The 26,275-nt window shown below is 41.1% G+C and overlaps 1 protein-coding gene across 1 annotated transcript in view; it reads right to left on the bottom strand.

Annotated features, from left to right (window-relative positions):
- Nucleotides 1-5,040: 5,040 nt before the first annotated feature.
- The window catches only part of CPLANE1 (ciliogenesis and planar polarity effector complex subunit 1), a 122,636-nt gene continuing 101,401 nt past the window's right edge, over nt 5,041-26,275 (bottom strand). The window contains exons 45-53 of the mRNA XM_028098015.2: nt 25,929-26,060; nt 17,432-17,597; nt 15,297-15,355; nt 14,669-14,836; nt 13,804-13,916; nt 9,972-10,061; nt 8,158-8,241; nt 6,946-7,121; nt 5,041-6,505 (exon numbers count right to left, since the gene is read on the bottom strand). Coding sequence (XP_027953816.2) covers nt 6,338-6,505; nt 6,946-7,121; nt 8,158-8,241; nt 9,972-10,061; nt 13,804-13,916; nt 14,669-14,836; nt 15,297-15,355; nt 17,432-17,597; nt 25,929-26,060 — 1,156 coding nt within the window. The 3' untranslated portion in view covers nt 5,041-6,337. The remainder of the gene's footprint in view (nt 6,506-6,945; nt 7,122-8,157; nt 8,242-9,971; nt 10,062-13,803; nt 13,917-14,668; nt 14,837-15,296; nt 15,356-17,431; nt 17,598-25,928; nt 26,061-26,275) is intronic.

The following is a 26,275-nucleotide window of genomic DNA, read 5'->3' as shown; positions in this document are numbered from 1 at the left end:
TCCCTTAAGGGATCTATTTAAAATTCATTTTGCAGGGCACATACAGACTTTTAATCATTTAAATCTGTGTCCTAGGCTATGGAGAATTTTTATAATTTCTTCCCCTTTAGTTTCTTTTTTCTTTTAAGCAGGCTGGATGCCCAGTGTGGGACTTGAACCTATGACCCTGAGATCATGCTCTATGGACTGAGCCAGTCAGGCGCCCCACCCTCTTTTAGTTTCTTTCGTCTCTCTCTGTAGTTTCTCTTAGGTAATCTTCCTGGACTGATCTTCTCAGTTGTTGTTTTTAAGATTTTATTTATTTATTAGGGAGAGAGCAGGGGGAGGGGCAGAGGGAGAAGGAGAGAGAAAATCTCAGACTCCCCATAGAGCCTGATGCGAGGCTCCATCTCACAACCCTGAGATCATGACCCAAGCGGACATCAAGAGTTGGGTGCCTCACCGACTGTGCCACCCAGGTACCCCTTCTCAGTTGTTTTTTGCCCACTTGGGGGAGTGGCGTCTTTTGGCTCTTTGAAAGTTTTTCAACTTTATCTTTTAACTCTTCCATGACATTTTTTATTTCAGCGTATTTTAAAATTTCAAAGAGTTTCTTCTTGTTCTCTGGTTGTTCCTCTCGTACAGTAACTTATTTTATGAATGCAGTATCTCCTCATATCTTAAATATTAAATTTTTCTTAAAAAGCAGATTTCTCACTTGGCATTTGGAGGCCTCAAGTCACAGCCAATGTCCAGATTTAAGGAGGATGATAAATCACCATTCTCACTCCTTTAAGTTCTGATTAGAATTATAAACCAGCCTCTGAAAGATGGAGGTAAAATTAACAGCTTTTTGTCAGTAGAGCCAGCGTAAAGAAATACGGTAGCTGGACCTGCAACCACAACCGGCCGTGCTGCCATCGGCCCCAAATCTAGACCTTGAGATCCGGCTACCGTGTGGTGTTTTGCAAGGTAAATACTTAATCTGCTCAGCCTACTGAAGGAGACATTGCTGCCCGTCACTCAAAAGCACCAAGAACAGGGACAGAGAGAAGTCACAAATACACCTGTTGGGGTTGTTTTTTTTTTTTAAGTTTATTTGTTTTTAGTAATGTCTACACCCAACATAGGTCTCAAACTCACGACCCCAAGATCAATAGTCTTGTGCTCTTCTTCTTTTTTTTTTTTTTTTTAAGATTTTATTTATTTATTTGACAGAGAGAGAGAGATAGCGAGAGCAGGAACACAAGCAGGGGGAGTGGGAGAGGGAGAAGCCGGCCTCCCGCCGAGCAGGGAGCCCGATGCGGGGCTCGATCCCACGACCCTGGGATCATGACCTGAGCCGAAGGCAGACGCTTAACGACTGAGCCACCCAGGCGCCCCAATAGTCTTGTGCTCTTCTGATTGGGGCAGCCAGGTGTCCCACAAATGTACACTTTTTCCTTAAAGGTTTTATTTTTTTAAGTAATCTCTACACCCAATGTGAGGCTTAAACTTACAACCCCGAGATCAAGAGTCACATGCTCCACTGACTGAGCCAGCCGGGTGGCCCTTCACTTAGTTTTTAACTCATGTATGGCACTCATTTTAAACATGGGAATTGATGTTGAACTCTGGACATTAACCAATCAGGAATAAAAATCCTCTTTATTAGCAGAAACAACCTCATGGAAATGTAAGAATAGGGTTTCCTCTGTCACATAGTTTTCCGATTTGTTCTAAAAAACCATTTCTTTTAGGGGTGCCTAGTTGGCTCAGTCTATAGAGCCCTACATTAGGTGTAGAGATTACATAAAAATAAATAAGCCACATTTATTTCCTACATAATCCATTCTATTATTTTGCCCATTTAACTTGTATTCTCCCTTTCATGATGAAGGCTTTCTCCATGTGTCTGGTGATACCTAAGTGTCCAGGTTTTAGAGCAAAGTACTAAAAAGTTTATTGAAGTTCTGAGTGTATAGGTGGATTTCATCTGATGGAACTTTTTCTATAAAAGGTGAGAAAATTATTTTAGTCTTTACAAATCATATAGTCTATGTAGCAACTATTCAATTCTGCCACTGACACACAGTGTAGATAATGTGTGCATGGACGGGCAGGTTGTGTTTCAGTAAAGCTCTATTTCAGGGCACCTGGGTGGCTCAGTCGGTTAAGTGTCAGACTCGAACTCAGCTCAGGTCTTGATCTCAGGGTTGTGAGCTCGGTTCCGCATTGGGACCCACTCTGGGTGTGGAGCCTGCTTAAGAAACAAACACCTTTATTTCCAGGAGGAGAGAGTAGACCAGATTTGCTGACCTCTGCTCTAAGGTGATCAGCTAGAAAGCTGGACTGCTGCTGGGGATCATTGTTTTTTAAACCCTACAGAGAAATTTTGCCTTCAGCTAGGCAACTTCTGTCACAGATCTTGGCCCCCATTCCACACATCTAGAAAAAGCTTGGGCCATTCATTCCCAACTTACAAACCAACTTTACCTAACAAGGATTTTTTTTCCTAATAAGGATTTTTCCTCTCACTTATTACCCAGATTCCGTATTTGCATGGAAACAAAAACATTAGTTTCCACCAGGGTCCCCTTAATGGCATAGGACCATAGTCCAGATGCTGAAAACAAATGGTCAGGGTATATGCAATGCTTAAAGGAAAGTGGAGTTCTGGAGGGCTACCCTGTACGACTTCGGAGCATTATCAAAATTCATTTTCCTTTTTCTCATATTTCCTCAGCAAGGTCCAAGGTTTGATTTTTTTTTTTAAGATTTATTTATTTGAGAGAGAGAGAGAACACAGAGGAGAGGGAGAAGCAGTCTCCCCCGTGGAGCAGGGAGCCCGATGTGGGGCTCAATCCCAGGACCCTGAGATCATGACCTGAGCCGAAGGCAGACGGTTAACCGACTGAGCCACCCAAGTAACCCCAAGGTTTGATTTCTTAGAGAAAAGCTAAGTAAGACACAAAGCATGGTACTTAATAATTATTTGAATTGTTGACAAACGGAAAATTGTGTAAGTGATAATGGCTTGTCATTGGTCCATCCATTTATCAAGTATGGCCTCTGGCTGGAAACAGTGGGTGTGGAAGTGAGAAAGTACAGAAGTCTGAAGTCAGTGTTTTATTTTTTAAAGATTTTTTACTTATTTGATAGAGACAAAGAGCACAAGCAGGGGGAGAGGCAGAGGGAGAGGGAGAAGCAGACTCCCTGCTGAGCAGGGAGCCCGATGTGGGGCTCGATCCCAGGACCCGGGATCATGACCTAAGCCAAAGGCAGATGCCTAACCGACTAAGCCACCCAGGCGCCCCAAGTCAGTGTTTTAAATCCAGGTCCACGTATATAGCTTCTTGGCAGAAGCTTTGAGCTTCCTTTGCTAGTGGATTCCAAGCTCAGCCAGAATACTTTGGTTTAGTGATGCATCATGCTAAATGCTGTATTACTTCTTCTAATAAAAATGTAAGCAAAGTAAGATTCAGTTTTGAGAAATTGGGGAACACTTTTGATAACTAGAGGTATTTACCAGGTATGCTGTTTAAAATCTATATATGGAAACTGCTTCCCTTTAGTCCATGTATGGAGGGGGTGAAGTCTAGACCTTTCCTTAGAAGGAGCTAAAACACATTTGGATGATTCCTCTGTGTTCAGAGACACTAAGCAAAATCATATTGCAGTTTTTTTGAAGACTGAGGATGTCCTCAAGCTAGGGGTTGACACTACCTAGGATTATCTGTCCTCTGCTGATATTGTCTGCCCTTGTTCCTTCATTTTCAGGTTGACTATAGATGTTCCCCAAGAGACGACTTCTACTTCCACCTACGACAGAGTAACCGCTGACTGGTTTGCCTGTCTCAGCCACAGAGCTGTCAGACATTGGACAATGTGCAGCACAAAACAGTGATCGTGGAGAGAAGGGAAACTCATGGGTAAGTCTCGTGTATGCCTCGCTGTCTACTTAAGGATATTATTCTGATGACTCCAACGTAATGAGCTAGAGTCCAAGCACGCCACTGTGGCCCTATGAAGCTGAAGAGGCAGAGAGCAGAGTTCAGGGTCGTCACGGTAGCTGGAATCTGCAGGGAGGGCAACAGAGAAGGAAGCTGCAGAGAAGATCCCCAGAAGCCTGTGTGCGGACAGGGCTGAGCTGCTCGTACTAGTACAAGAGTACCTGAGGCGTACCAGAAGTACTTACTACAAGGTCGAGAGCCAAAGACATACCAGAGGCGGAGCCCTGCTGGGGGATGAGGGAGGCCCGGCCCAGCTAGAGTGGAGAGACCTTGCAAGCACCTCAGTAATACTCCAGGCCTCCAGTCTAGACACCAGAAAGGCCCATCTTAGAAGTAAAGATCTTGCCCTAGAATAAGGGCTACAACAAAATACCCTTCAATAATGAGGGTAAAATCTAGAGTTCTGTCAATGAAACCTGAAAGAATTGCCAGAAGATCTGTACTATAAGAAATGCTAATGATCTTCAGGCTGAAGAGAGACTAGACAGAAATTTGATCTACAGGAAGAAATGAAAAGCACTGGAAATAATTGCCTTAAAAGACAACTGAATGTTTGGATCAGAACAGGAGCCGGCAGGTAAAAAGGATTATACTACTGTAAAACTCCTTTATTTCTGAAGTGGCGTGAACTGTCGAGTTGGTAAGTTAAGGGCACACATCGTTAGCCCTAAAGCAGTTCTCAAACTCTTTATACTCATAAAAATTACTGAGGGTCCTAAAGAGCTTTTCTGTATGCGGGCATATCTGTGAATATTTATCATGCTACAAATTAAAACTGAGAAAAGTGTTTAATTTTTAATTACAGTGACCCATTCATTTTTTTATTATGTTAATCACCATATATTACATCATTTGTTTTGGTGCAGTGTTCCATGATTCATTGTTTGTTCATAACACCCAGTGCTCCATGCAGAATGTGCCCTCTTTAATACCCATCACCAGGCTAACCCATCCCCCTACCCGACCCATTCATTTTTTAGGGAGAGAACGCAAACACGCACACGTGCACACACAGTGGGCAGAGGGAGAACCTTTTTTTTTTTTTTTTAAGATTTTATTTGACAGAGAGAGAGACACAGAGAGGGAACACAAGCAGGGGGAGTGGGAGAGGGAGAAGCAGGTCTCCTGCTGAGCAGGGAGCCCAATGCGGGGCTCGACCCCAGGACCCTGGGATCATGACCTGAGCCGAAGGCAGATGCTTAACAACTGAGCCACCCAGGTGCCCCTGCAGAGGGAGAATCTTAAGCAGACTCCATGCCCAGCTGGGGAGTCCAACATGGGGCTCGATCTCACGACCCTAAGATCATGACCTGAGTCAAAATCAAGAGTTGGAACACTTAACCAACTGAGCCACCCAGGCACCTCCCATTCAATGTTTATAACACATATTTACAAAAGTAACTTTTCCAAAACAAAACTTAGAAGTGGCACTGTTCTATAGTCTTACAAATCTCCTGAATGGCGGAATTCTCATAGTGCTTCTGCGCTCAGCCTGTTGCAGGATGTTGTTCTGGCTGAAGGACATGAAAACAATCTGGCCCCACACAGGTATGTAGTTGGAAAAGGAGGCATATTTAATAGCTTTTTCAGACAATAGTATTCTTTGATACTACACTAAAAATTGACAAATGAGTGAAGGTTTTTAGTTTCTTCTCATTAAAATTATCTCCAAAATGATGACATTATTTGGGGGCAACACTAGAAACTACCCAGGTTTCGGCACCATGGTCTTTACAAAGTTAACATGAGCCTTCTGGAGTCAGGAGTCCTATTTATTGCCCATTCAAAGCGTTCTTCCCTGGTTTGTTCTTCAAGGCTTCGCAGGCTGCAGGGCACAGGACAGGTGGAAGTTGGTTGGTTTCTTTTCACTCAGGGGCCAGGCCGGCCCAGGTGAATTTTAGGCTGTGTTCTAAAATGGAGTTCATTATCGAATCTCAGGGTGAGACTGTGACTTTCTTCTCAATTTTTCCATCAGGTTTATCCATATAAGGTTGTTTCTCAAAACTCAGGGGGTAGTAAAGAAGGAGACGAAACAGAAGATTTTTATTGAAAGTAACTTAAATATTATGTAAACTTGACTTGAAAGGTACTTTTCATTTTTTCATCATTTAAAAAATTGTGTCTAAAGACAGATCAAATGCCAAAGCATATAACAGATCTATAGTTAAACAACCCTTTACCCATGAAGTCAAAATTATTGAGAAGTGTTTATTTTCCCTCTTGAAATGGCTAAGCTGGGTAATAATATGGCTGCAGGTGTATATTCACATTGCTTCCTTCACTGCTTCTCTCTTTCAAACACACCAATCTTTCAGAACTACTGTCACTGAAGCGCCGGCCTTTGGCAACAGAATGATTCTCGGGTCTTACAGGTCCAAGGCCCAGTGGACAGACAGACTCTTGTCCTCCACGCTGGCCACCATGTCTTCAACAGCATTCCAGTCAAGCTTGCTGAGGATGCTGCCGGTGCTCTCAGACATGCCGTCCGTGCCACGGAAAGGAGGCTCTAGCTCTTCTTCAGCTGCTGACAAGTCCTATCAAAGTAAGAAAGGCAGTAAGTTGTGGTCTAAGCCTGAGAAAAAGTAAATGGAACATGAACTAAGCTTTCCAAAGATTCTAGAGTTGCTCATCCACCAACTGGTGAAGCAAACCAGGGCGGTGATTGCCCAGCACATCTGGATGGACAACGGGCTGAACATCATCTGACACAACCAGATCTGAAGAATGGACACAATGGATCTTTATACTCATAATACAATTATCTGTTCTTTGTTATTCTTTAGTTGAAAGGAAAATACAAATTCAAGGAAAATTCTGAAAGATAAATGCTAGAGTACTAAGCCAAAATTGAAGATGCTTTGAATTACTACTTCAATCTTGCAGGATCTCCACATCCCACAGAAAACAATAAGCAACAACAACTGGATAACACAGAGAAATCACTAGGCAGACTGAAATCTGGAATAACACTTACTTGTAAAAGGGAACTATGACTCTCGTGAAGAATTGTTCGGATGTGTGAAGGTACCATCCAGGGACTCACCATGGTCTCCTCTCTCTCATACTCTATACACATCTGCTTTGATCGAGGTGAAAGCTCAGCACTAATGTGATTTTTTGTACACTGCACATGACATGGAGCACCAGAACCTTTCAAGAGAAAAGGACAAAGCTACATGGGTCTGATTCATTTACAACTTGTTTATTCTGACTTTTATCATCAAATCCAAGGCAGTCACATTCTACCTAATATTTAAAGTTTTTTTTTTTTTAAGATTCATTTTTAAGAAGTCTCTGTACTCAACACGGGGCTCGAACTCACAACCCGGAGATCAGGGGTCGCACACTCCACCAGCTGAGCCAGCCAGGGGCCCCTTACTGAATAATCGAATCACAAGGCCTAGCTATGGTTTTAACAATTTCTGCCCTGTCAGTGTGATAGAAGGAAACTGAATTCTGGCCATCTCTTCATTTTAAAAAGAACAGTAACCTATAGGACAAGAGAGTCCAGGGAGGACAGGCTGCAGATGTAACAGAACTGTGGAGAAGTTCCAGCTGCAAAGTTGGGTGAACAAACACTGTGGCGAAAAAGAAAACAGCCAGCTCGGGGCGCCTGGGTGGCTCAGATGGTTAAGCGTCTGCCTTCGGCTCAAGTCATGATCCCGGGGGGGGTGGGGGGAGGGTGTCCTGGCTCAGCGGGGAGTCTGCTTCTCCCTCTCCCTGCTGTTCCCCCTGCTTGTGCTCTGTCAAATAAATAAATAAAATCTTTAAAAAAGAAAGAAAAAGAAAACAGCCAGTAAAACAGAACAGCTTGAGACTGAAGGATGACAAAGAGAGCAACCACCAAGTGGTTAAGCAGTAAGATAATCATGAGGGCACGAGGGCAGGCCGTCTCCAGAGCAGACGGAAACTCGTGGGGCCGGGGAGCTGAGGCAGCTGCCCCAGGTGTTCAGGCTGTGAAAGAGCAGAACAGCTGTAACCACCAACTAATCCCAGCCCCACTTCTGCCACAGTTAATTTGGTAACCAGACTTTGATACTCATCAAATGAACATAATTACTGCAATCTAAAAAGAATGACAAAATCATCGCCAAAATTAAGAAATTAAGGCTAATGGTCCTGCACTTTAGGATGAACCTTTGCCTGTGGGGAAGGCACACATCTTGGGAAGCTGTCTGGCTCTCACCTTGCTTCCTGCAGTGATGGCCTTGTAATTTTCTTCTCTTCAGATCGGAGTACATTTCTCTAGGATTTGTTCGGGATAGCCAATCTTAAAATACAACATGAAAACAATGCTGCAAAACTGAGCATGTGCAAAGCTTTTCAAGTCTGGGTGTTTGTGCCCCAGTGTGGACAGTGGACACGTTCTACAGTAAAAGTTCAGTGATACATCAGGAAGAAACCCCACCGTGGAAACTAGGCCGGCAAGTGCAGCAGCTTCCCTCGAAGTAGGACAGTGACCACCGCCCCCATTTCTTTATGAAGCATACTGCCAAACGATGTCTATGGAGTCCAACCTGAGGAATCGGAAACTGAACAGTAGAACTGCATCTACTCCCTGTTCCACCCCCAGAAGAAAACCCTGTTCCTCCACTTGCCCCTCCTGTGTCTGATCCTGGGCCATACTCTAGACCCACAGCCAAGCTAGATACTTGGAGTCATATTCAATTTCATCCTGTTACAGGCAGGGCTACCCCTGGACAATGAAAGAAGTACTTCTGTTTGCCTTTCTATGGGCAAGGGCTCACACTGGATCACAATTCACTTCGCAAAACCCTGGATCTCTGGAGCTTTCATAAATATAGTATCAGTGTACATAGAATTTCAGCTATTTTTAGGGCCAACACTGTATTTTGGGGTATTTTATCTGTTAAACGAACATTGCTAGATATTTGTTTAGAAAATAATAAAATAGCTTTGGGGTACTCTAAACTAGAAAACACTTTACAAAAGATTAAAAGGAGAGACTTGGAAAGAAAAAAAAAAGTCTGGGATTATACAATTAAAAGCACAGGAAATGATGCTTCTAGCACTCAAACTGATCCTAGTAATTACAGCCTTGGGATTTAAGGCATTGAGTGGGGGAAAACCGTGGAAAAAGAACCAAAGAGAATTTCTAGGAAATACAGCCATCAACAGTAAAACCTGATAGGTTAAAGAGCAGATGCAGCTGAAGAGAGAGGCGGTGAACTGGAAGACGGCGGCACTGGAGAGAGGCCTGAGGGCAGGAATAGACTCATTCATGTTTCTCATCATTTTTATATTACATATAATCAGTGTTTGCGTCTTTGTCCCTACCAAAATGTAGTTCTTTCTGTAAATCAGGATAATGCCATAGAGCTCACTCAGTTAATGTGAGGATTAAGTGAGATCATGCACAGGCAGTGTTAATACAATGCTTGGCATCAAGCATCGCTTCCCTAAGCCTCTCTGGCTTCAGCAGTAAGACGGGGATCACAGGTGCCCTGTCTATCTACCAGGCCGTTACAGAGAGCTCACGGGAGAATCATGTGAACGTACTTTTTAAATGGTGAAGAGTAACACGGGGCGAGGGGTAGGCCAGGGCTAGATCTGAATTCTTAGGCATTAAGATCATGACCACTTCACTCTCTAGTTGATCAGAGCACAGCTAATTTAGAATCCCCAAACTTAAGGGTCTGTGTGCTGCATGACTCTGTGATGATGGCCCCCTCTGAATACTTGTTTTTATGTTCAGTACTTTGCTAAGCCCACAATATATGTTTTCACTCTAATAATCTGGAGTTTGCAGGTAAGAAAGTTGAGGCTTACACAGATGGGTCCGGAATTTGCCCAGAGCTAGAGAGTAAGTGGTGAACCAGGATTCTAAAGAGAGCTAACTCCGCAGACTGTTCCCTTAACCACTCTACCACACTGCCATACCCTTCATTCTGAAATCTGTATTTGAAATTTCTAAGAGGGTCTTACGATTTTTAAAAATTTAAGTTGAAGAAATAAAGTTATTCTTTATTTCTCCCTTACCTTTTTGGAAGGTAACTGGAGATGGCACAGCCGCTTTTACTGCCGCTTTGGCTCCAGCACCTTTATTCTGTATGGCAGAAGTAGCAGTTCCTGTAGAAACAGGCAAACTTCTTTAACCTTCTGTATGCGCCCATGATGTTTCACATACCGTACTGTACATTCTTTGAGGACAGAAACTACTGATTAGGAAGGGGCCCAATAAATGGTGGTTGATTTGAACCAAGAAAGCAAAACAAAAGTGCAGATGAAGGAAGGGAAAGCTCTACTTTGAAACTTGGTATCCTCATAGCGGGACCATGGTCCTTTCTCAAACTGGCAAATGTGCCTTGACAACCTCTCAGGCAACTGGAAAAGCCAGCCACATACGCCTATTAGCGGGAAACACCTTGACAGAATGCCAGGTTAGATGTTATCAAAAGAATGATTCACTAAGGTTTCTTAAATTCCAGGACTAATAACCACCATTTATTATTTATGTTATGCAAAAGTTTTACTTTTTACCTTCAACACCCCCATGAGTTAGGTTTTAAATAACATAATTGAAGGCACCAAGTAAGCAGCAGAGCTGGGATATGAATGTAGGCCTGGATGATTCCAAAAGCTGGAACATTTTTTTATGTTTTTGATGCCTCTCAGTTACTTATCATAGAGTCCTTATATTGTTTTTGATAGAACTATACATAAAACAAGCCAAAAAAAAAAAAAAAAGGCAGGGAGATCTCTAAGTATAACAGCTTGCAATCAGGGCTGGAGATATTTGGCAGAAATGACACACTGCTTTACAAGACAGATAACAACATATAGTCAGACTCACAAGCATCTCAGAAGAACTCTTCTTTCACAAACGCGCTGCAGTGAACTTAAAAGTCTTGATGAGTCCTCACTTCCCCATCTGCACTGACCGAACTGCCTCACATGGGCTCCGGGGATCTGCGTCCCTGACTAGGGGAGAGCCTGGGATCCATCATGCCTGCGTTTCCCCCACTGCCACACAATCCTGGGGGACCTAAAGCCTCGGAATGTAGCCAGGGGAAACGGCTGGGTTCTGGGGGTGGTAGAGGTCACACCAAGGCGCAACCTGGATAGAAGCCAGCATGGTCACCGGCCCCTCCAGTTGCCTTTGTCTCTCCTCTTCTGGGGAAGCTAAGGGACAGGTTAGCTGGGATGATGGCAAGTTACATGGTGGTCTTCTCTGACATAGGATGAATACAGCAACACCTACCCACTAATATCCCTGAACAGTAGTTTATAAATAGCTATTTTTAGTCAGAAAAACAGCCATTTTTTTTCATGTATCCAAGTATTCAATAGTCTCATTTGTTCAATGTAAGTGGTATATAAGATAGAGAAGACAGTGTTGCTACCTTCAGAAGATTCAGTCTAGCATGGGACAAAAGTTCACAAGTGACTACATGAGACCTGTGGCAGCAATGCCTCAGAGTCACAAACATGTGACCAGGGGCCAGAGGACACAAATGGTAGCAAAGGCAGCTGAGACCGTTGTCGCTGATACTCACAACCACCAGGCCAGTTAAGTATTGGCCCCAATTTAAAATTCATTACATCAGTTTAGAAGAACTGAAGAATTAAGATGAGGGGTGGCTTCCAAAACACGGAGGTGAGGCATTCAAGGTGAGGGAGACTTTTGAGGGAAGAGAGGGGTGCCGAGCACAGCCTGTGGCTAGAAAGCAAGCTGGCCCGCAGCACCTGTGAGATGGGGAAAGGGGGCTAAGAAGGCAGAGGGGGAGGCTGCCCAAAGGCCAGGGATGAGCTCTGGACTGGTCTGTGTGGGGTGGGGGTCCCTTGAGGGCTTCTGAACCCAGCATGCAGGAGCACCTCTTCAAGGACAGTCGAGCAAGGGCGGGGAGCCGACCAAAGAAGGGCCGAGGCCTCAGCCCAGGCGAGTGCAGCATAACCATGCAGGCCTGACACTGGACAGACCCAAGACAAAGACATTTACACAGAATCCAAGACTTTTCCATCTGATATTAAGAAACCGTGGATTCAAGTTTAAAATCCTTCCAATTTTTGGTATTTCTTTAACTTTGGCAAATGTATCAGGTGTAAAATAAAAATTAAAAAAAGAAAACATGGTTACTATTTTGAAATTTTAGTTTAAAAAGAGCACTGTTATTGTAATTTGTTAATCAAGAGCAAGAGTTAAACTATGCAGTTTTTTTTTTTAAATATTTTATTTATTTATTTGAGAGAGAGAGAACAAGAGATAGAGAGCATGAGAGGGAAGAGGGTCAGAGGGAGAAGCAGACTCCCCGCTGAGCAGGGAACCCGATGTGGGACTCGATCCCGGGACTCCAGGATCATGACCCGAGCCGAAGGCAGTCACTTAACCAACTGAGCCACCCAGGCGCCCCTAAACTATGAAGTTTTATTAAGAGGACTAGAGTTTATGGAAATTTCAATTTTCTAAATTGAGGCAGCATAATGAAGCATGGGTTCTAAGTGTGTAGGCTCTAGACCCAAACTGAGTTTAAATCCCAGCACTGCCACTTCCTAGCTATCTGATCTCAGGCAGTTATTTCAACTTTCTCTGCCTGGGTTTTCTCATCTGTAAAATGGGAACATTTGTAACTAAAGGTGTAACCAGAACCTGGCACATTAGTTTTTATACAGCTAAAAGCTGTCTGCATTTATACTACATATTAACTATGATTATACATTTTTTAAAGATTTTCTTTATTTTTAGAAAGAGAGTGTGAGCAGGGGGAGGAGCAGAGGGAGAACCCCAAGTAGACTCCACACTGAGTGCAGAGTCTGATGTGAGGCTCAATATCATGACCCTGAGATCATGACCTGAGCCAAAAATAAAAAAGCCAGACACTTGGGGCACCTGGGTGGCTCAGTTGATAAGCCTCTGCCTTCGGCTCAGGTCATGATCCCGGGATCATGGGATCAAGCCCCATGTCAGGCTCCCTGCTCAGTGGGGAGTCCGCTTCTCCTTCTCCCTCTGTGCTCTCTCTCTCTCAAATAAAAATCTTAAAAAAAAAAAAAAAAAAAGCCAGACACTCAACCACCTGAGCCACCCAGGCGTCCCTATGATTCTACATTTTTAATGTGTAATCATTTCATAAAATAAATATGTTTTACTCTGGCAATCAAAACCCAAATATGGCAAAATTAACTAAAGGAAGGCTAGCAATAAATAACAGATATTATATCTTCAAATGTGGAAAAGGATGTTCAAAAGGTAAAAACACGGGGTGCCTGGGTGGCTCAGTTGGTTAAGCAACTGCCTTCGGCTCGGGTCATGATCCTGGAGTCCCGGAATCGAGTCCCACATCGGGCTCCCTGCTCAGCGAGGAGCCTGCTTCTCCCTCTCCCACTCCCCCCTCTCATGTACTCTCTCTCTCTCTCATTCTCGCTCTCTCAAATAAATAAATCTTTAAGAAAAAAAAGGTAAAAACATGATACTTCAATATGAGCCTCATAGTATTCCTCTTCTGTGATATCCTGATACCCATCTATCCAGTCCATCCTGACATCTATAAGAACTTGATTTGTAAAAATGCCTACCTCTTTAGCCAGACACACAAAAGAAACAGATTCCCAAATAAGTCTTATCTAAATATTGACTGTTCAAGTTTTATTATAAAAAGGCCATTTGTTTAAGATTTCTGGAGTCTTCCTATTTCAAAGCAATAGAACAAACAAAATCCCAGCACAGGTAAGTCTTTATCAATCCTGCAACTTGTATTCTGCTGAAATGAGAACGGCTTTTCACTACGATTTCATTTTACTAATGAAAACCAACTCTGGAGATAAGGAGGTCCAAATTACACAAAATTTACAATTTAAAAAAAGCTTAAAATCTTACCACGTGACCAAGGAGGGCCTTGAGGTTTCCCCTTTCGGATGTAACTTGGTCTGGATATATATTTGAATTTTCCAGGCTGATTTATTGGAATATTGTGACCATACTGATTCTCTCTAAAGTAGAAATTACATAATTATTATATTCCTAGAATCTCATATCCGTAATGAAGTACATTTCAAAACACCCAAATTCTAGCTCAGATTAATACATTCACTTCACATTGCTTATTCTGTACCTTAGTGATACATTTTGTGTTATAACAATTCCCAACAAATTATTCTTCATGTCTCATACCTTAAACTTCATTTGTTTCTTTCAAAGAAATTGTTTTTGGTTATCTGTCCATTTCAAATTATCTATGTATTTGGCAGTTACTTATGTATTTAATACCCTGCTTTATATTAGAGAAGATTCAAGGGAATCTCTGGTGTTTTGAGTAGACCCCAAATTATATACACACAAGGGATCTGATTACATGTGGGTTTGTGCTGGGAAGAGACAGAGAAGTGATAAGCTGGTGAGGGCTGTTTCTGTAAGAGTAGAGCCAAGTGGAGAAACAGGGCGAACAGTTACATGGCAGATTGCAGAGAAGGAGGAAATGGAATTGAACAGGTATCAAAACTGTATTAGGTATATGCCAAAGTGCTCTGTCATATCTTAGAGATATAATGACATTGTTATCTTTTTCCTTGGTGATTCTATAAACTTAAAAAGATGTCGTAATTATGGGACCATGTTTTTCTTTACTTGATTTTCTTATTTCTGAGCAGGGTAGATGCAAATACACTGAACTTGGGGGACAAAAGCACTCAACTCTTATCAGGCCTGACATAATCGTGCTGAACAACATGCCAAACTCTCTTACCGTCTTGGAGAAAGAGAGTGTTGCCCTCGGGAAGCGTGAGCAGCCCTGGGTTTGTTAGGCAAGGCTTTCTGGGCGGTTGTTGGTGGCTGTACCGATTCGGATAGCAGTTCATTCATCAGGCTATATGCTTGTGAGAGCCGCCGACTATAGTGGTCAGAGAGTAGCAATCTTCAGACAAAGAATTAAACAACATTTAATAAAAGAGTCATTTTCACTTCATACCTCCAGAGGGAACGTAATGTTTGACTATCACCTAGCTTTTGTTTTTTTCAATGCTTTTCAAATGCAAATTGATATTTCAGATTTCTGAAATTGATTAGGCGGAAATTAGTAAAGCTACCTGTAGTTATGGCCCTTTGGGTATTTTCAAAATGCACATACATATCTGGATTGGGAGAGGGAGGGCAATAGCAGAAATAAAAGTCATGAAAATTCAATGGAATAAACAATATTTGAAAGCAGATTCCTAAAAAGGCTAGTAGAGTCTATTTTCCTTGCAGTTATCTCTCATAATTTTCTGTTTATGGACAAAAAGGGGCTACTGTGAAGACTAGAGTTCCTCAGGCATTGTCCATGCCTCAGGTGTGCAAACTGGAGAGCGTGCTCGGGGGACAGCTACCCAGCTCACCTGTCCTTCTCGTTCTTCATCTTCTGTCTCAGCCTGATTTCCCGTGAAGTCATGTAAAACTGCATGAGAAACACCCCATTAGTCCATTATGGTTCAGTTCAAATAATTAAGCCCTTGTGATCCATGGAAAACATGAAAATTCCACTAATCAATTTTAATAGGAAGTTAAAACATATTTTTGCTATTCAGGAAACAATGCAAAACACTGTCATATTTGACAAAGCTTCCTATCCCAAGTACAAAACACGAAAATGTTAAAGCATCATGTAATTAAAAACTAGTTTAATAAGTAGAATGCTAGCTAAATTCACGTATTTTCTCAAGAGAGAACCTTATCAGCTGCATTTATTTTAATTTAAATTCAATTAACATACAGTGTCAGCTGCATTTAAAATGGGAAACAAGAACATTTTAAGGATGAAGACACATACACTTCATACTCAGCCTTGTGATTAATCTCACTAACAGTGTGCTTGATAAAGCAGTAGACCTTTAAAGCTATCATTTTGATGTTTTAAAATGTCTACCAGTCACCTAATGTAGTATGTTCACTGCGACGTAAAAACGCCTCAAAACTTATGCACCAGGAGGCAAATTAGCAAGTGTCTTATTCCAGAATATTAAAAGTTACTACTGAGTTACTAATGAAGTCCTTTTACACACAATTTCGTGTATAAAAGTGTGCACACAGAAGTGCATGCACTCTCTGTAGCTCCTACTTGGAGAGTAGTGCGTGACACTACTCTCCTTGGAAGACACTGCTTCCTTGGAAGCAGTGAGTGACAAATTAGAGGTCTTATTAATTTCTGATATAAATTCAAATGAAAGTTTTAATTACATTAACCCCTCACTAATCCCATACCTTCACCTAAACAGAAGCTAAAAATAAACAGGTGCTTGCCATTGTGAAGGAATAGTCACAAAGTCCAACAACCAAGCAATCCCAGTGCCCTCAGAGTTAATTTGTTCTAAATTTGGACACAATTCTAACTATCTAGGGTATTTGCTTGGTTGACAGAGAGGCCAATATCAGAACCCACCCACCTGGGCTGGAGGAGCACACACATAAACACATGAACTTGAAGATTCTAGTCAGGTGCCTCAGCAGCCTTGATGGTCATTACGGGTCCTTAACACTCTCCACCACAACGTTGTATTAACATCAGGGCACCCGGGTGGCTCAGTCGGCTAAGCAACTCTTGATTTTGGTTCAGGTCATGATCTCGGGGCCTTAAGATTCTCACCCTCTCCCTCGGCCCCTCCCTCCCGCTCATGTGTATATACGTGAGCGCATGCTCTCTCTCAAAAAAAAAAGGTTATATTAACATCAACAAGCTTTCTCTAGACACAAGTTAAGTATACAATTTATGTACTAGTTCACCTATTTTGCACCATTTGGTGCTTAAATGTGACAGCCATATCTGGAAAATTCACTTTTATAGAACATGTTCCTCTAATGATGTCAAAAAAAATTAAGTACTATTATATTTTATTTCAAATTACAAAGTAAAAGATAAACTAAGTATAATTCAAATGCAATTTTCATAGTAATGTGATTATCAAAGTAACATTGCTTTATTTCACCTTCTGAAGAAAACTGCTTCTGACCAGCTACAGTGATGCCCACAGTCAGGGCTCAGTAAATAAATGTGGACAGTTTAAAGGGCAGCTGACACACGTGCACACACGCCACCGTACCCTTGGTACCTGAATCATACTCTATTTTTTGTAGATAACTTGTGGATACAAAATTATTTTTTTAAATGGCTTTACTACACACAGTCAGTTGTTCAACTGCCACTGACTCTCACTGAAAATTAAGGGAACAGCTCCAACTGGTCACCAATCACTCAGTCTCTTCACTTGGTTAAAATCAGCGAGAGCCATAGTTAGCCTGGGGAAGAAAAAGTATTTAAGATAGTTCAACAGGACATGGTTTGTAGAATACCTTGTTATGTTTTGTTAAGGTAATTAACATTTTCTGACAAGTAAAATGGTGACATTTCTGTCTAATAAAAAATGCATCCAAATTATGTTAATCCTTTTCTTGAATATTTGCCAGGGAAACACTGCACATATTCAGGGCTATCCCACTGCCCATTGCCCCTGATACTGCACACTTACTGCACACTTACTGGATTGCTCCTCGGGCAGAAAGGGTCATGTTCTTGCCCCCTCTTCTCCGCCAGCTGGTTTAAGTACTCTGCCATTCTTTCCTTGCGTTTTCTTTTCATCCACACCTGAATTTCTCTTCTTTCCTTCTCAGTTCTCTGTGTTCGTCTACCAGAAGAATGCTGAATTCTGAGAAATTTAACAGACAGGGCATCACTTGATTTTACATTTTTTATGGATCTAAGTAAACTAAGTACTGTTTATTTGGAAAGGGATTTTTTTTTAAGATTTTTTTAAAGTAATTTCTATACCCAACATGGGGCTTGAACTCACAACCCTGAGATCAAGAGTCACACGTGCCACCGACTAAGCCCGCCAGCTGCCCGTTTGGAAAGATTTTTCCCATTCTCAAAAAGTAGTACACATTCATGTCTCTATCAACTTGCACCAACCTGTTCCCTGAAATCCACTAAAAATGATCTCAGAAAGCTCATCAACCACATGATGTACTGTATGGTAACTAACAAAACATAATGAAATAAAAATAAATTTAAAAGAAAAAAGAAGGGGAGGGGAGGGAAGGGAAGGGAAGCTCACCAACAAGCTTCTTCATCCTACTGGACTTCCCTATAACATTTAATACAATTGGCTCCTCTTTTCTATGTTAAACTCTCTCTTACATGGGTCTTACTCTAACTCTGAAAACACTGTGCAGCCTCCTACATTGGGTCCTTTAGTCTCTGCTCACCATTTCAATATTAATGTCTTACTAAAAGTTCTGTTTTGGACTTCTTCCCCAATCCTCTTACTCCTGGACTATCTCAATCACTTTCAAAACTTATACTACAGAGATGACTTCTAAACAGCTGCCCTTGTAGATCTAGCCACATTCATGCCCACACCATATTCCCCATGGGCTGGCCTGAGCTAGTTATGGCTGACCCATTCCTGCAAGACACAGGACTCCTCTGATGGGCAACGCTGATGGATGTCTTACCACTGACCCAGCTGAAACTTTCCTGTAACACCGTACTCCCACATTCCACTTACTCAACCTCCTCTTCCCCCTTCCCTCTCCCTTCACGGGGTGGGCACACCTACACTGTGGTCTGATGCTTCCCCCCACTTCTGTGTCCCCCCCCCAAAGGCCTTTCTCCCGATAAATGTCTTGCACATCTAATCCCATCTTGGCTTCTGCTTCTCAGATGACAGGAACTGACACAAGTAGTACTGAAAATAATCCAAGAAAACAGGTGGTGTGAGACAGGGATCTGGGGCAGACTCATCACCCAGCATGAGAGGAGAACATCATCCATCATCCTAAATGGTAGACCACCAGTACAAACAATGTGGCTTATACTGAAAACCTGCTTTTCCTTCTGGAAGTCTGGATTTGGTATGTGCCAGGAAGAGGCTGCCTACTCAACCAGCCCCCAAGAAAAACTCTGGGCACTGAGTCCCTAAATGAGCCTCCGTGGTGGACATGATCTCACGTGTGCTGGAGGAATTGTGTCCTGTTGGGCCCGCACCAGGAGAGGATTCTTAGGAACCTGTGCCTGGTTTCCCTCAGAATTCACTGCATGCAGTCTCTTCTCCTTGCTGGTTTTGCTTTGAATTCTCTTGTTTTAATAAATTAAGTCATGAGTATGACTCTGTAAGTTCTGTAAGTCCTCCCAATCAGTGACCCTAAGGTGATCCTGGGGACCCCTAACATAGGATCAGATCCACATCCACACTGGGACTGCAGTCTGACAGTTGTCCCCACTTCCTCAGGCTCCTGCCCCTTTCTCCCTCACAGGTGTTCCTCCAAATCTCATGCTCACCTAAATCTCATTTTGGCATTTGCTTCTGGGATGACCTAAAACTAATGTGCCAATGAATATCACTAATGGAATATTCTCCTGGCACCTTATAACATTTCTGAAACTACATTCTCTATCTTGCCAAAGAAATCACCATCAACTTAGTCATCCAAATAGAAAATCATTCTCACTTCCTCCTGACAGCCTCCAGGTTTACTCATGATTATTACCCTACACTCTCCATTCTGAGCCCCTTCATCTTTAGATTACTGAAGTAAGACCTCTAGTTGGCTCCCATTTCTAGTTTAAAGCCCCTTGTTGACCCCCTTACTGCTTGCAGATAAGGAATGGGTGCCTTTGGTCCCCAATCTATAGCCAGCACACCCAGCCAGACCCTCTCTCTCCTTCCAATACATAAACTCCAGTCCTATCTAACTCCCAGCCCATATCTACTCATTGCTCCTTTGCATTTTATATTCTTGCTGCCTTGAATACCCTTTCTACTATTTATAAGCAACACGAATTTCTATCGGTCCTTTGAAATACAGCTCAAACACCGTAACTAGTGAAGCTGCTGCCTTGGACTGACTCTCCCCTCAAGCTCCCATAGCACCATGATACAGTTTGGTCTTATGTCACACTCTTTCTATAGTTCTATCTCCATTCAAGAGTACAAGCCATATTTTTATTCTTCTAAATCTTGATACTTAATACATTATTGATGAAATATTCATAACATTCATAAGACTGACTCTTATATAAACAAGCCAATAGGTATATATATATCCCACGGAAGCATTAGTAGGAGAGCCAGACTTTATTCTATCAGGAACCAGTTCTTGGATCAGGACACATTGCAAGGAAAAACATTTTAACCTAATATTCCAGGAAAAGGCTATTTAATACATATTCTAAGGATTAGTATTTAGGGCAAAGTACTATGGATGAAGTCTTTAATTGGGGTGCCTGGGTGGCTCAGTCGGTTAAGCGGCTGACTCTTGATTCTGGCTCAGGTCATGATCTCAGGGTTGTGGGACTGAGCCCCACATCAGGCTCCACACTCAGTGCAGAGTCTGTTTGTCCCCCTCCCTCCCCCTTTACCCCTTCCCCCACTTGCCTGCAGGTGCATACACACACACGCTCTCTTCCTCTAAAAAGGAATGGATAAATAAAATCTTTTTAAAAAATCTTTAATTACTTCTAAAAAGAAAGGATTAAGTTTATGTTGTACTTAAAGTGATGAGAGCTTCCAGGGAAGAAAGCAGAGTAGGAGAACCCTAAGCTCATCTCATCCCATGGATATGATTAGATAACACTGATATCAGTGTAAATAACCCAGAAAATGATCAAAGACTGGAAGAACAAACTCTCCACAGCTAAATGTAGAGAAGACGCCACATCAAAGCGGGCAGGAAGGGTGGAGACACAGTCAGGGGCTAAATGGAACCACAGAACTGTCCACTGGAGGGACGGATGCTGCGGGCATGGAGAGGGGAGAGAAACAGATCCTCACACTGAGGAGCCCATGCAGGAAAAATGAATCCCCATAACATCTGACTTCGGAAACCACAGGGGTTGAATTTTGCAAGTTCTTATAATCAGCAGGACTTAAAACCTGGAACTTTAAGCAGCAGCAGGCTCAGCTCTGGGAGAGCCTGGAGGGAGAAAGGAAACTGAGTCCCTGCCCTTAAAGGGAGAGCACAAGAGACAGCCCTGCAGGATACAGCAGAGAAGAAGCAGTTTGAAAAATGCCTGGGGCATAGGGGAGGGAGGTTTGTGAAGACACAGAGAAATATGTCCCAAATAAAAGAACAGGGCAGAATCACAGAAAGAAACCCATGTGAAATGGACATAGTAATATGACTGAGAGAACTTAAAATAATGGTCATAAAGATGCTCACTGAAAAAAGAATAAAGGACATCAGTGAGGCCCTGAACAAAGAGATGGAAAACATAAAAAAGAACCAATCAGAGATGAATAACACAATAAATTAAATTAAAAGTACACTAGATAGAATGAATAGTAGACTAGAGGAAGTAGAAAAATGGATCAACAACCTGGAGAACAGAGTAATGGAAAGCAATCAAGCTGAACAGGTGCGAGAAAATAATAATACAAAATAAAAATAGTCTTAGGGCCTCAGCAACACCATCAAGTGTAATAACATTTGCATTATAGGGATCCCAAAACGAGAAGAGAGAGAAAAGGGAGCAGAAAATTTACTTCAAGAAAATAGTATCTGAAAATTTCCCAAATCTGGAGAGGGAAACAGAAAATCAGATCCAGTAAGCACAGAAATCCCCCAATAAAATCAACCCAAGGAGGTCTTCACCAAGACACATAGTAATTAAAATGGCAAAAAGTAGTGATAAAGAGAGAATTTTAAAAGCAGCAAGAGAAAAGAAAACAGTTACATCCAAGGGAAACCTCATAAGGCAATCAGCTGATTTTTCAGCAGAAACTGGGCAGGTCAAAAGGGAGTGGAATGATATATTCAAAGTGCTGAAAGGAAAAAACCTGCAGCCAAGAATACTCTATCCAGCAAGGCTATCATTCAGAATAGGAGAGAAAGAGTTTTCCAGACAAACAAAAGTTAAAAGAATTCATGACCACTAAACCAGCCCTATAAGAAATGTCAAAGGGGACTCTTCAAGGTGGAAAGGAAAAATCGTAACTAGGAGTAAGTAGGAAGTGAAAAAATAATAAAAATAAGTATATGTATAAAAATCAAAGAACTCACAAAATAAAAGGATGTAAAGTAGGACACCATACACCTAAAACACAGGAGGTGGGGAGAAGAGTAAAGAATGGGTTCAAACTTAAGCACACATCAACTTAATATAGACTGCTATATGCATAAGATGTTATATACAAACCAAATGGTAACTACAAATTAAAACCAGTAATAGATACGCAAAAAATGAAGAGAAAGGAATCCAAGTATATCACTAAAGAAAGCCAGCAAACCATGAGAAAAGAGAGCAAGAGAAGAAAGGAACAGAGAAGCAGCACAAACACAACCATAAAACAAGTAACAAAATGGCAATAAGTACATACCTATCAATAATTACTTTGAATATAATTGGACAACCTACAAGAATTCTTCCTCGAAACATATAACCTCCCAAAACTGAAGCAGGAAGAAATAGAATATTTGAACAGACTGATTATCAGCAATGAAATTGAATCTGTAATCAAAAAACTTCCAACAAACAAATCTAGGACCAGACAGCTTCACAGATGAATTCTACCAAACATGTACAGAAGAGTTTATATCTTTCCTTCCCAAACTATTCCAAAAATAGAAAAGGAAGGAAAGCTTCCAAATTAATTCTATGAGACCAGCATTACCTCAATACCAAAACCAGATAAAGACACTACAAAAAAAAGAGAGAGAGAGAACTACTGTGGCACCCGGGTGGCTCAGTTTGTTAAGCATCCGACTCTTGATTTCGGCTCAGGTCATGATCTTGGGGGTTGTGAGAATGAGACCTGCATTGGGCTCCATGCTCAGCAGGGAGTCTGCTTCAGATTCTCTCTCCATCTCCCTCTGCCCCTCCCCCCACACTCTCTCTCTAAAATAATAATCCTTAAAAAAAGAGAGAGAACTATAGGCCAATATCTCTGATGAACACAGATGTAAAAATCCTCAACAAAGTATTAGCAAACCAAATTAACAATACATTAAAAAAATCATTCACTGCAATTAAGTGGGATTTATTCCAAGGATTCAAGGGTGGTTCAATATTTGCAAACCAAGGGGTGCCTGGGTGGTTCAGTCGTTAAGCATCTGCCTTTGGCTCAGGTCACAATCCTGGGGTCTTGGGATTGAGCCCCACATTGGGCTCCCTGCTCAGAAGGAAGCCTGCTTCTCCCTCTCCCACTCCCCCTGCTTGTGTTCCCTCTCTCACTGTCTCTGTCAAATAAATATTTTTTAAAAAATCTGCAAATCAATGTGATACATCACATCAAAAGAGAAAGGATAAAAAATATATAATCATTTCAATGGATGCAGAAAAAGCATTTGACAAAGTACAACATCCATACATGACTAAAACCTTCAGTGAAGTAGGTTTAGAGGGAACATACCTCAACATAATAAAGGCCATGTATGAAAAACCCACAGCTAATGTCATACTCAATGGTAAAAAACTTTAGAGCTTTTCCCCTAAGACCAGAACAAGACAAGGATGTCCACTCTCACCACTTGCATTCAACATAGTTCTGGAAGTCCTACCTACACAGACAAGAAAAAGGGAAAAAAGGCATCCAAATTGGTAAGAAAAAAATAAAACTTTCATTATTTGCAGATGACAAGATACTATATAGAGGAAACCCTAAAGACTCCACCAAAAAAACTAGAACTAATAATTGAATTCAGTAAGGTGCAGAACACAAAGTCAATATACAGAAATTCATTACATTTCTATATGAAGTAGCAGAAAAAGAAATTAAGAATATAATCCTATTTACAATTACATCAAAAATAATAAAACACCTAGGAAAAAAACTCATGAAGGAAGTGAAAGACCTGTATCCTGAAAATATAAAACAATGATGAAAGAAATTGAAGATGACACAAACAAATGGAAAGATATTCCATGTTCATGGATTGGGAGAACAAATACTGTTAAAATGTCCACACTACTCAAAGCAATCTTTTTTTTTTTTTTTTTTTTTTAGGATTCAATGCAATCCTTATCAAATACCAACAGTATTTTTCAATGCAATCCTTATCAAATACCAACAGTATTTTTCACAAATAACCCCACCATGTGTATGGAACCACAAAAGACTCCATGTAGCCAAAGCAATCTTGAAAAAGTACAAAGCTGGAGGTATCACAATACCAGATTTCAAGATATACCACAATGCTGTAGTAATCAAAACAGTATGGTCCTGGCACAAAAATAGCCACGTAGCTCAATGAGACAGAACAGAGAGCCTAGAAATAATCACACTATTATATGGTCAATTAATCACTGGTAAATCAGGAAAGAATATGCAATGGGAAAAGATGGTTGTTTCCAACAAATGGTGTTGGGAAAACTGGACAGCAACATGCAAAACAATGAAACTGGACCACTTACACCAAACAGAAAAATAAATTAAAAATGGATTAAGGACCCAAATGTGAGACCTGAAACCATAAAAATTCTAGAAGAGAGCACAGGCAGTACTATCTCTGACATTGGTTGTGCAACATTTTTCTACATGTCTTCTGAGGCAAGGGTTATAAAAGAAAAATAAACTATTGGAACTACATCAAAATACAAAGTTTCTGCAGAGCAAAGCAAATAATTAACAAAACTAAAAGACAACCTACTGAATGGGAGAACTATTTGCAAATGGCATATCCAATAAAGGGTTAGTACCCAAAATAGATAAAGAACTTACACAACTCAACACCAAATAATCCAATTAAAAAAATGGGCAGAAGACATGAACAGACATTTCTCCAAAGAAGACATCTACATGGCCAACAGACACATGAAAAGATGCTCAACATAACTCATCATCAGGGAACTGCATATCAAAACCACAATGAGATATCATCTCACACCTGTCAGAATGGCTAAAATAAAAAACCTAAGAATCAACAAGTGTCAGTGAGGATGTGGAGAAAAAGGAATCCTTGTACACTCTTGGTAGGAATGCAGACTGGTGCAGCCACTCTGGAAAACAGTATGGAGGTTCCCCAAAAAGTTAAAAATTCAACTACCTTATGAGCCAGTAATTCCACTACTAAGTATTTTCCCAAAGAATACAAAAATACTAATTCCAAGGGAAATATGTAACCCCAATGTATATTGCAGTATTATTTACAATAGCCAAATTATGGAAGCAGCCCAGGTGTTCACTGATAGATGAATGGATAAAGAAGTGGTATATATACACCATGGAATATTACTCAGCCATAAAAATGAATGAAATCTTGCCATTTGCAACAACATGGATGGAGCTAGACAGTAGAGTATAATGCTAAGCAAAATAAGTCAGAGAAAGATAAATAAATACTGTATGATTTCACTCATATGTGGAATTTAAGAAACAAAACAAACGAACAACAAAAAAGAAAAGAGAAAAACCAAAAAACAGACTCTTAACTATAGACAACAAATAGATGGTTACCAGAGGGGAGGTGGGTGGGGGATGGGTAAAATGGGTAAAGGGGATTAGGAGCGCACTGGTCTTGAGGAGCACTGAGTAAAGTATGCAACTGCTGGATCACTATATTGTACTTCTGAAACTAATATAACACTGTATTTTGGGCGCCTGGGTGGCTCAGATGGTTGAGCGTCTGCCTTCAGCTCGGGTCATGATCCCAGGGTCCTGGGATCGAGTTCCACATCAGGCTCCCTGCTCAGCAGGGAGTCTGCTTCTCCCTCTCCCTCTGCCTGCCACTCCCCCCCACCGTGCTCTGTGTCAAATAAATAAAATCTTTAAAAAAAAAAAATATATATATACATATATATAACACTGTATGTTAACTATACTGAAATTTTTTTTTTAAATCTCAAAATAAATAAATTAAAGATATAATAATGACAACAAAAATAAAATAAAGTAATGAGATCTTGGGAAAACTCCCCAGATAGAAAAAAATCTAAGTTTTGTGTTTGTTTCATAAAAATCACATTAAAATATGGCCAATTTTGAATATTCTTGAACCATAAACATTTTAAATGGGTTAAAAATGAATTATTCAAAGATTACCTGGAGATATTCTTAGCTTGTTGTTCTGTTAAACCAAGCTCCTCACTGGAAACACCATCTTTTGTTATAAGGTCCTCAATAATGTCTGCAATATCAGTTAATCCAGTCATCTGGAGTGGATCTACTGAAATGCTTCATTTTCAAATGCAATTTGAGAAATATAAGTCAGTATCTACAATTTAATTATATTAAACAAAAATTAACATGTAAAGTTTAAAAGTTATGTCCTCTAAGAGCATAAATGAACACAAAAATAATAAACACAGATCTAATGTTCCTTCTACTTTCCAGTAATCCTCAGCGCAAGTCTAATCATCAGTAATTGATGACTTCTTATGTGCTCATAG

This window comes from Eumetopias jubatus, unplaced genomic scaffold (genome assembly GCF_037043125.1).
Source record: "Eumetopias jubatus isolate StellerSeaLion01/CBP00866 unplaced genomic scaffold, mEumJub1_p1.0 scaffold_5, whole genome shotgun sequence".
Classification (NCBI taxonomy): Eukaryota; Metazoa; Chordata; class Mammalia; order Carnivora; family Otariidae; genus Eumetopias; species Eumetopias jubatus.
Note: the sequence above shows the minus strand (reverse complement) of the source record. Positions and strands in the feature narration are given on the sequence as shown.